Below are 11,041 nucleotides of genomic sequence, written 5' to 3'. Positions count from 1 at the left end.
CTTTAAAATAAAAACAAAACCAATAGGACAACAATTTCTCCAAATGCCCCCATTTGCTCTTGAGAGCCCCTCGACTTGCCCTCAACAGCTCTGACTTCAGCCATGGGGCCCCAGGTCCGCCACCAGCACCACCCTCATCACCCCACTGTCATCACCATCATCACAGCTACTGACCCCATCGTTCCCAGATGCTCTAGGGTTTGGGGGTGCCGGGACCCAGGACGCCCTCCCAGGGGACATGTGGCAATGCCTGGAGACATTTTTGGTTGTCACAACGAGGGGGGCTTCAGCTGACGTCTATAAAGTAGAGGCAGGGAATGCTGCTAAACACCTTACAGTTCACAGGATTGTGCCCACAGCAATTATCCAGCCCAAAGTCTCCATCGCGCTGAGGCTGGGACACCTATAGAAGCCAGGCCCCTCACCCTGCCCCTGGTCTTCTCTGTCCCTCACTTCAAAGATGCCCACAGGAGAGCGATGCGACTCAAGCAGCTGAGCACCCACCTTCCACATAGGAGGTACCGAATTTGGTTCCCCAGTGCCTCCTAAAGAAGACCAACAAACAATGAGCAGACAACAAGAAAAAACAAATGAGGAGGGAGCAGATGTGGCTCAAGTGGTTAAGCAACCACCTCCCACATGGGAAGTCCTGGGTTTGGTTCCCAGTGTCTCCTAAAGAAGACAAATGATGAGCAGACAACAAGAAAAAACAATGAGCAGACAGTGAGCAAATAGACGATGGAGCCATTTGGGGGGTCGGGGAAGATGCTCACATCAGGAGTGGGTGTAGCTCAGTGGTTGAGTGCCCGCTTCGCATGTATGAGGTCTTGAGTTCAATCCCTGGTACCTCCTTAAAAAAAAAAAGCCATCATGCTCCTGGTTCCTGGATGAAAAGTAATCTTTGCCATTCCATTTTACAGCACCTTTGTTCTTTCCTATCACTTGCACCCTCTGACCCCTAGAGCTTATATTAAAAAGTCAATAAGATGAAATGTCCTTGGCGGCCACCCTCCAAAGGGAAAAGTACACAAAAGCAATTGCTGCCTGGAACACAGGGTACCCCAGGGGTTGGGGGTCATGCTTGCCCAGGGCAAAGAAACTGGCACTGGGGATTCCAGGGGGGTATAAAGGGAGAAGGAATGGTCAGACTTTCACTCCACTGCGACTGCAGACCTCGGAGTGGCTCTTCCTCTGCGGCAAGATGGGAGTCAGCATCATGAAGTGCGTGGTGGTCTTGCTCTGCCTCCAGCTCTTGGAGGCTGCCGTGGTCAAGTGAGTCGGGGCAAGGCTGCTGGGGCGGGGTGCCTGGGGCTGGCGCAGGTGCCTGGGGGGGAGGCTGGGGCCCTGCGAGGAGCAGCCGGCCAGGGGCCACCCCATCCCAGCTGCTATTCTCCAAGGGCACAGAAGGCTCCCTTTCCTGGAGTTGGACAGGACTCAAGGCTACCCCTTGCCTTCAGGAAACTTCTAGTCAAGTCCCAAAGATGGACCCAAATAGAGCTGGATAAGCCATGGGGTGACTACTGCCCAGGCAGACCCTGACTGGAGGGAGAGAAAGGAACGGTTATTTCTGAACATGGAACTTTCTAAAAATTTCTTTGGGGGTCCAAAAGTTTAACTGGCCACTCTGGTAGGTGCTCCAAACATCTGTATGTAAACCGCTATATGCTGAGCTGTCAGAAGGGGAGTGAGGCACGACTGTGGTGGAGCGAGTGGCAGGGGACGTGGGGCATCAGGAAGGCACCAGCGATGGTGCCAGTAAAGATTCCTGAGGTTAAGGCATGGCTCCTCTCAGAAGCTTCTTTTTTTTTTAACGTAGTCAAATTTTAATTATTCCCTTTTTAAATTGCAAGTGCCATGGAGATGGTTTGCATCTCAGTATGAAGTGGTTTCGCAGAGAATTAGCGGAGGATGCACCGTCCTGGGGAACACAGCTCAAGAAGTGAAAGGAGCAGGAATTCTAGAGCCTTGGAGCCAGGCCTGGGTGGGACCGGCAGGTCTGGGAGAAGGACGGCTGAGCCGAGAGTGTGTGCTGCGTGACTCGGGCAGAAACCACGCTTCCCGAGCGCCAGCTCTGAAAACCGCCCAGGCCCAGTGGCCCGCGGTCCCGGCGGCGGAGAAGGGCCGTGGCTGGCGGAGCCGCGGTGGGTGCAGGGCGGGGCTGGGGCCCTCTCCCGAGTCCCACCCGGTGCCGCTCCCGGAGGGCCGCGCTCGGGCGCTCAGCCGGCGCCGGGGGCCAGGGGCGCACGCTCAGAGGGGCTCTCTTTGGGGAGAACGTTGCCACCCCTGAGCCCTTCATAAAAACCCACCCCGAGAAGCGTAATGCCGGAGGTCCCTCTCCTTTCCTTGGAAGGAATCGATAAGGGTATTTGGGAGGGGAGGGCCTGGACGATGAGAACCCAGAGGTGAAGTTCATTGTTTCCGGATTTTGAAAGAGAAAGCGGAGAGGAGACAGACGGAGAGAGGCAGAGGGACGGACAGAGACAGGGAGAGATGGACAAAGAGACGCACAGACACCGAGCGCCAGGCAGGGAGGGGGCAGAGAGACCGCGGCCACGTTGGAGAGGGTGAGCCGAGGCCGCGGCTCTCGGGGGCCCTGCCCTGACACCGTCCTCTGCAGGGTGCCCCTGAAGAAGCTCAAGTCCATCCGCCAGACCATGAAGGAAAAGGGCTTACTGGAGGAGTTCCTGCGGACCCACAAGTACGACCCCGCCCAGAAGTACCGCTTCGGCGACTTCAGCGTGGCCTACGAGCCCATGGCCTACATGGACGTGAGTGCCTCCCGCCCGGCTGCCCCCTCGGCCACGGCCGGGCCCTGGCGGCGGGCGGGCGCAGGCCCCCTGCTCCTCCGCCCTGCCCGTGGCCAGCTCTCTGCTCTCAGATGTGCCTCCCCGGACCTCCCTGCCCGGGGGCGACTATGTGGGCGGAGCGCGGGGCGGGGAACCTGGCAGCCGAGTGCCCGGAGAGCTTCGCCGCCACCTCGGCAGGCGCAGGCTGACGGTCCGCGCATCCCGGGCAGGTGTGGGGAGACGCCCAGGGCCCCCGGGTCCCTTCAGAGCTAACGGCCGCCCCCTGCCCCTCCAGGCTGCCTACTTTGGTGAGATCAGCATCGGAACCCCCCCCCAGAACTTCCTGGTCCTCTTCGACACTGGCTCCTCCAACCTGTGGGTGCCCTCTATCTACTGCCAGAGCCAGGCCTGCAGTGAGTGCCGGGGCGGGGTGGGGGGGGGGGGCGGGCAGGGCACAGGCTGTCTCCCCTGGGAGGGACCCACGTTCACGAGCTCCGGAGAGGACCCGGGACGGGCCCTCGACCACACGGCACGCTCGGGTGGCACGCAGAGCCGTCTGCCTTCTTTGCTCACCAAAACGCCTCCTTTAGTCTGCTCCATCCCATCCCACCCCCTCCACTCCGTTTTGTTCTATTCTATTCTACTCCATTCTATTCACTCTGGGCAACGGCAGCCCGGGCCAGGTGGATAATTTCCACTCCATTTCGCCCCCCTCAGTTCCACGACATTCAATTCCTCTCCACTCCATCGGTTACTAAGTTTTCACCGAGTGTCTCCAAGGGACAGGAGAGAAAAATATAAGATGTGGCCCTGTCCTGCCATTTTGGGAGACAGGCGACATTCACGTCCTTAAGGCCGTGCTGGCTCCTCCAAAGCTGCGGGCTTAGCCCTCATAGGCCACCCTCTCTGCTGCCTCAGAACCCCGGGTGACTGGCTTCTCGATGGGGCGAGGGCTGGGGGAACGCAGGGCTGGGGCGCCCAGCAGGCTCCCTGCCTCCTTCATCTAATGAGTAATTACTCGGCCCCGTGGTGTGCCAGGCTTTCTGCTGGGGGCCAGGGATGAGGAACTGGATTCCCTGCCACCCGCGGGGAGGCCACAGCCCTGGGGCGTCCTGAGATCTGCAGCCCGGCGTGGGCTCTGGGGCCGGGACTGGCCAGCCCCCACGCGCCTCCCGACGTGCGGTGCCTCCGCCGCCCCTGCCCCGACGTGGTGGCGGCGGCGGGCTGAGAGCACGTGTCTGCGGCAGGGGCCGGCGGCCTTCCCCTTGCCAGCCTGACCCCCGCGCCCTCCCTGCCCCGCAGCCGGCCACAGCCGCTTCAACCCCAGCCAGTCCTCCACCTACTCCACCAACGGGCAGACCTTCTCCCTGCAGTACGGCAGCGGCAGCCTCACCGGCTTATTCGGCTATGACACGATGACCGTGAGTGGGTGCTGATGGCGAAACACCCGGTGCTCCCCTGCACGGGGCAGGGAACCCGTCCAGAAGGGGCTCCTTCCCGTCCTCGCCTCCCGCTCCTCGAGGGCCAGCACGTGCCAGGCCCGGCGACACCCGGACAGCTGAGACAGACGCGGCCCTTTGCCTTCAGGGCTGTGAAACCGGGGGTGTTCCAAGAAGGGGGAGAACGGGGTGGGTGGGCCGCAGTCAGGGAAGGCTTCTGGGAAGAGGAGGTGGCCCTTGCGTGGCCTTGTCAAAAAGGGGAACCCAGGGTTGGTGGGGAGTGGGCCTCATCCCCTGCCCTCCGGTGTCCCCCTCCAGGTCCAGAGCATCCAGGTCCCCAACCAGGAGTTCGGCCTGAGCGAGACCGAGCCCGGCACCAACTTCGTCTACGCGCAGTTCGACGGCATCATGGGCATGGCCTACCCCGCCCTGGCCGTGGGGGGCGCCACCACGGCCCTGCAGGGCATGCTGCAGGAGGGCGCGCTCACCAGCCCCATCTTCAGCTTCTACCTCAGCAGGTGAGCCCCCCGCCGCCCGCTGCTCCTCGCCCGCCCCGCTGAGGCTCGAGGCCCTGGCTTCCGGAGGCTTCTGGAGGCTTCCAGAGGCTTCCAGAGGCTTCCAGAGGCCTCCGCCTGCCCCGGGCTCCAGCTGCCCCTGTCCCGGGCCGGCCCTCCAGGCTCCTGGCCCCCTCCCCGCACGCCCCCCATCCGCCCACCGCTCATCTGTGCCCAGACCACTCGGACTTTTCTTTGGCCAGAACAGAATCCCTCCGCTTCGGGCTGAGCTTGCTTTGGGCTTCGTTGCTGAGTCCAGCCCCACTTGGGCCAGCCTCCTAACTGCCCTGAGTCCCAGTTAGCACACTTCCCTCTGCCGGAGGGTTTTCTGCGGCCGGCCTCTTGTGAATAGTAATCTCTCTCGCTCCATCTCCTTTGATCTATTGTTCCAGCCGGGCCCTGGAGTCTTCTGGTCTAGGTCCACCACTGACTCCTAACAAATCCTTATCGTCCCAGCAAACCCCAGCAACCACTACGTGCGGTGGGCCTGTGAGCCTGGGTGGCGGGAGCGGGGTGGGCGGCCTGGGTGGGCTTCCCTTGTTTCCTCTCTGGAATCATCCATCCACAGTCAGCTAAAGGTAGCACGATGGTGGCTTCATTCCTCGAAGGTGACGTTGCCCTGTCGTGAATGTGGCCAACTTTCTCAGCCTGTTTACAGTGACTGAGCACAGCCTTTAGACACTGTCCAGGTCCACTTTCAGATCTGGCTGCCAGGGGAGGCCTCTGAATCTAACGGCAGAAGGTCCTTCCCTCTCCCCCGCCTCCCTTTGCATCCCGAGGGTCTCCTGGTGACACAGTCACTGGAGGCAAGACATGAGAGGCAGAGTGGGGGGCAGGACGGGGAGGCCAGACAACCAGCAGCTCCTTCAGAGGCAGCATGTGGGGCATCCTGAGGCGCTGGGAATTCTGTGGTCAGGGAGCCCCAGACTGATGGGAAACACGGCCCTGCCCCAGGAGCCCCAGCCTGAGGGGGGAGACACAGCCCTGCCCCAGGAGCCCCAGTCTGAGGAGACACAGCCCTGCCCCAGGAGCCCCAGTCTGAGGGGGGAGACACAGCCCTGCCCCAGGAGCCCTAATCTGAGGAGGGAGACACAGCCCTGCCCCAGGAGCCCCAGTCAGAGGGGGGAGACACAGCCCTGCCCCAGGAGCCCCAGTCTGAGGAGACACAACCCTGCCCCAGGAGCCCCAGTCTGAGGGGGGAGACACAGCCCTGCCCCAGGAGCCCTAATCTGAGGGGGGAGACACAGCCCTGCCCCAGGAGCCCCAGTCAGAGGGGGGAGACACAGCCCTGCCCCAGGAGGCCCAGTCTGAGGAGACATAGCCCTGCCCCAGGAGCCCCAGTCTGAGGGGGGAGACACAGCCCTGCCCCAGGAGCCCTAATCTGAGGAGGGAGACACAGCCCTGCCCCAGGAGCCCCAGTCAGAGGGGGGAGACACAGCCCTGCCCCAGGAGCCCCAGTCTGAGGAGACACAACCCTGCCCCAGGAGCCCCAGTCTGAGGCGGGAGACACAGCCCTGTCCCAGGAGCCCTAATCTGAGGGGGGAGACACAGCCCTGCCCCAGGAGCCCCAGTCAGAGGGGGGAGACACAGCCCTGCCCCAGGAGCCCCAGTCTGAGGAGACACAACCCTGCCCCAGGAGCCCCAGTCTGAGGGGGGAGACACAGCCCTGCCCCAGGAGCCCCAGTCTGAGGGGGGAGACACAGCCCTGCCCCAGGAGCCCAGTCTGAGGGGGGAGACACAGCCCTGCCCTCAGGGAGACCCAGTTTGAACAGGGAGACAATCTGGAGTCAGGGCGGGCGCTCTATTTGCTCTGAGTGACCGCCCAGCAGGGAGTCTTTTTTCCACAGCCCCTCACTGACCGCCCCTTCCCTTTGTTTCCTGCAGCCAGGAGGGCTCTCAGGATGGGGGAGAAGTCGTTTTCGGAGGAGTGGACCAGAACCTGTACTCGGGAGAGATCTACTGGGCCCCCGTGACCCAGGAGCTCTACTGGCAGATTGGCATTGAGGAGTGAGTCTGGCCGGGCCTGGGATGGCGGCACGCGGTCGGGGCAGGCTTCGAAGCCCTCCGCGGCACCCAGTTCAGGCAATGCCGGGGTGGGGGCGGGCACGGCACCTCCCAGGCCTGCCCCACGGAGCCACAGCTGCCTCTGCTGGAGGGTCAAGGCCCAGCTCAGCCTGGAGAAGGGGTGGGATTGGAATCCCAAAGATGAGGGAGGCGGGAGCCCCACCCCATGGGCTTATGGGTGGGAAACCCGGGTGTTGGGCGGGAGGATCTCATGGGCTCAAAGTCCTGACAGCAAGCCAGCGGCCCTGCCTTTCCATGTTTCTAGCACCTTCCTTGGAGCTTTTGAAAGAGAGGATCCCCTGGCCATTTAGGAGCCTTGGGTAGACTCTGGCATGGCGTGAGGCAGGGGATGGCTGGATTGGCCTCGGCAGGCTCCCTCTCTCCCTGAGGTGCCCCTCGATGCTGGGGCCGGAGCTCGTTCCCTCCGTGGTGCCCTGAGCTGGTGGGGTGCTGAGGCCGCTCGTCTCACCACTCAGGTTCCTCATCGGCGGCCAGGCCTCCGGCTGGTGCTCCCAGGGCTGCCAGGCCATCGTGGACACAGGCACCTCCCTGCTCACGGTGCCCCAGCAGTACATGAGCGCCCTCATGCAGGCCACGGGCGCCCAGGAGAACGAGTACGGAGAGGTGGGTCTGCGGGGCGCGCGGGGCCGGCCCAGGGGCCTCAGTGGTTTCTCTGGGGAGCACAGGAACAGATGAATTCCCAACCGCCCAGGCTCTGCTATCCCAAGGCTGTGGAGTGGGGGGACTTGGGAAGCCTGGGGCTGGGGGCAGGAAGGTGGCTGGAGGCCGTTGGGGTGGGGCCGCCATTTGTGCCTAGGGCCACAGGGAGGTCACTACCAGGCCAGGCTTTCCTTTGAGCTGCAGTTACTCACAGGAAACGGATTAAACACTTGCCAGGCTTTGGCGTAAAAACGAAATAACTGGAATGTGGGTAACCCTTTACTTCCAAATCTCCCTCACCTCGATACGGCGATGGCCTTCCCGCTGCCCAGCAAGGGGTTTGCCTAGTTCACACATTCCCACTAACCTGGGAAGACTGGTTAGGAGGAGCTATTCCTCCAGCTGTCTCGAAGGAAACTTGCAGAGAAAGGGCCACGCGAGTCACTCTTTCACGGAGGAAATTGAGAAACGAGCCATGTTTCCATGGTGGGGAGATTTTCAGGTCTCCCCAAGTCCCACCCGCTGTATGCCAGTTCACAGGAGGAATGGCCCTCCTTGCGCAGGACTTCCCGCTGATGCCGCATCCTTCAGTCTAAAAGCAGGCCTTGGGGCTCTGTCCAGCCTCGGGGGGGCAGAGATGCCAGGGTTGGGGGTACACTTGGGTGGGAGACGAGGCAAGCTGGCCCCTGTTGCCTCTGCAGTACGCCGTGGACTGCAGCAGCGTCCAGAGCCTGCCCACTCTCACCTTCGTCATCAATGGCGTCCAGTTCCCTCTGCCACCCTCCGCCTACATCCTCTCCGTGAGTCCTGCTTCCCGTGGGCTGAGCCAGCAGGGGCTTGATGGGGCTGGGAGGGCGGGGTGGGGGCTCCTCAATCCCTCATGCCCCTGGCCAGCTCCTCACAGCACTGATTGATTTTCCCATCTCTTACCTGGAATGAGGCTCGATATCAATGAGTCTCTTCTGTGATTAATCAATATTTTTAATGGGAGGCACTGGGTTTTTTGATGAGCACTTACTAGGAGCCAACCACTGTGTGGAGCACTTTGCCTGATTTTCACAAGATTCGATGAGTGAGATGCTCATTTCTAATTTACAAATGAAAACTTGGAGGTTCAGAGAGGTTAAGCAACTGACCCAAAGTTGCATAGCTGGTCCGGGTGAAGCTGGGACTCGAATCAAATTTGGTCTGGCTCCAAAGCTTTACCACCAGGAGCAATTACTCCAAAATTGGGAGCAAGAGGGAGGCCTGGGAGCAGAGAAGTTTCCCACCAGGGGGAGAAGGAAGCCCACAGAAGACCCCAGCAGCCTGCATTGACCCATTCTTAGAAATTGCCTGCCACCTGCCCCTGCTCTGGCAGCCCGGCTGGCTTGTGAGCCCCCTAGGACAGTGTCGCTGGCTCAGTCCTCTCTGCACTCAGGCCCCTGTCTGGGAGTCAGGGCTGAGCAGGGCCCGGTCCATGTGAATGAATGAATGAACGAACGAGTGCCACCCTTCTCTGTTGAGCAGAACGACGGCTACTGCACTGTGGGGGTGGAGCCCACCTACCTGCCCTCCCAGAACGGCCAGCCCCTGTGGATCCTCGGGGACGTCTTCCTCAGGTCCTACTATTCCATCTACGACATGGGCAACAACCAGATCGGCTTCGCCACTGCCGCCTAGACTCCCCGCCTGGGTGCCTGGGCTCCCCTCTTCCCGCCCCCCTCTTCTCCCCGGCCCCCAGCGGGCTCTCGCTGTGCTTCCTCTCTGGACTCTGAACTCTCTCTCACAATAAATAGTTCTTCTCCACGTTGGCCAGCCTGCTGTTTGGGGAGGGGTGGTGGCTCATAGGACAGCCCTTGATCGCAGGGGATGGGGAGAGTGGGAGTCAGGGCCAATTTGCCTCTGATGGCCTGTGTTCTGTCCGGGTGGCTCAAAGGTGCCTTGTGGGTCACTGAGATTCTAAGAGGAATGGGCATGAGACAGGGTTGGGGGCTGGTCCCTCGGCCCCTTCGGGCTTAGAGTCTGTTCACAGCTTCCTTCTGGAGAGGGAGGACAGTGGTAGTGGCATCAAGGGGGCATTCTTTCGTGATGGGCATAAGGGCCCTACTCCGATGACCTGAGATGCCCCGCTGACCCGATTCACCAAACTATCACCAGGGCTAGCTCGGTGACCCTGGGCCCCGCAGGCATGCCCTAGACTGGCAGTGCAACCAGGAATCGGACACACCCCAGCTCTAGAGCTCAGTCTCCCCACGCGTGGATCAAGTTTGGAGCAGGAGTTTTCTGAGGGTGGCTTGGATGTCTCTGGGCGCTTGCCACATCATGTGGTCCTTTAGGGCGGAGGGCGTTCCCAGAATTGATTTCCAGCAGGGCTTCGGAAGGCCTGGGCTGAGTTGAACGGATGGCACTTTCATCCAGGTCCCTATGTCCCAGGATCTGTATCTGGAGGAGGGCTGACCCTCAGCTGGAAAGAGGGATGGCTACTCGAACCAATGGAGATCAAGCCACTTGCTCTAACCTACTCTGCAAGAGGTCTCGTCCTTCTCCACGCCATCCCTGTTCTCCTTAGGGCCTCCTAACAAAAGGCCCAGAAACGTGGGGCAACGTGGTGTAGCGAGAAGCAGGGACAATGATGGCCCAGCACCAGGAGACTTGCAAGAGGAGACGGTGACAAGGCAGGACATCAGAAGAACTCGGTCCAGCAACGGGGGGCAGGTACCAGCAATCAGGCTGATCAGGGCTAGGTGGGAAGGGCACAAATGAGGGCCTACGATGGGTGGGGGGGCAGGTGGAACCCCTTCTACAGTTATATTTCACCCCGCCCTTCACTTGGCTGACCCAAACCTTACCCTTTACGTCAGGGACAAGCCAAAAAACCATCACTTGTGAGATCGAGGTCCTGCAGCCCACTCCACCCCAGGAGAGCTACTGGGGTTTGTTCCCATTGGAACTGCGCGCTGTCTTGGACTAGTCTTTCCTAGCCTCTGGAAAGACAGCCGCTGCAGGCCCCTGCTGGGGGTCAGACAGGCCACAGGGAGTATTGCAGTGCGCCCTGGTTTGGCATATCACTGAAGGAGAAAGGAAATCTGCAAAAGAGGCAGAAACGAAGTGGAACGAAGGTTCCAAGTCAAACATCAACTCCCCGCCGGCCGTGCCGCCAAGCCGGACTACAAATCCCGGCGCGCCTAGCGGGGCCGCAGCGAGGACTACGCTTCCCAGCGAGCGCCGCGGCAGGCCGGCAGGGGGCGGGGCGGGTGCTGCCCTCTGCCGGGCGCGGCGGGAAGTGGGCGCGGAGTGACAGCGGGAGCCCGGGCGCCCGGCGCGGGGCTCGGTGACAGCGGCGGCGGCGGCGGCGGGCGGGACGCAGGGAGCGGCGGCCACGGCGGCGGCGCGCGGGCCTGACGGGGCGGGGGCCCGAGGGGCGCGGAGCGGCGGGGGCGCGGGAGCGGGGGGCGGGCGCCGCGCGGGGGCCGGGCACCTGAACTTGGACAAGTTGCCGGAGTCGCGGGGCGCGGACGGCGGACGGATTGACCTTCAGAGCGAGGTGAGCGGGGCC

The 11,041-nt window shown here is 61.8% G+C and overlaps 2 protein-coding genes across 2 annotated transcripts in view; both read left to right on the top strand.

Annotated features, from left to right (window-relative positions):
• Nucleotides 1-2,620: 2,620 nt before the first annotated feature.
• PGC (progastricsin) lies at nucleotides 2,621-9,172 on the top strand. The gene is made up of 8 exons (XM_058307659.2): nucleotides 2,621-2,768; nucleotides 3,082-3,199; nucleotides 4,089-4,207; nucleotides 4,544-4,743; nucleotides 6,664-6,786; nucleotides 7,320-7,467; nucleotides 8,205-8,303; nucleotides 9,013-9,172. Exons 1-8 carry the CDS (start codon nucleotides 2,655-2,657, stop codon nucleotides 9,163-9,165), a joined length of 1,074 nt encoding a protein of 357 aa, XP_058163642.2. The 5' UTR covers nucleotides 2,621-2,654; the 3' UTR covers nucleotides 9,166-9,172.
• Nucleotides 9,173-10,911: 1,739 nt separating this feature from the next.
• Nucleotides 10,912-11,041, top strand: part of TFEB (transcription factor EB) — a 43,752-nt gene continuing 43,622 nt past the window's right edge. The window contains exon 1 of the mRNA XM_058306707.2: nucleotides 10,912-11,029. The gene's annotated coding sequence lies outside the window, so the exon portion shown is untranslated. The remainder of the gene's footprint in view (nucleotides 11,030-11,041) is intronic.

The sequence above is a fragment of the Dasypus novemcinctus genome, chromosome 11, assembly GCF_030445035.2.
Source record: "Dasypus novemcinctus isolate mDasNov1 chromosome 11, mDasNov1.1.hap2, whole genome shotgun sequence".
Taxonomy (NCBI): Eukaryota; Metazoa; Chordata; class Mammalia; order Cingulata; family Dasypodidae; genus Dasypus; species Dasypus novemcinctus.
Note: the sequence above shows the minus strand (reverse complement) of the source record. Positions and strands in the feature narration are given on the sequence as shown.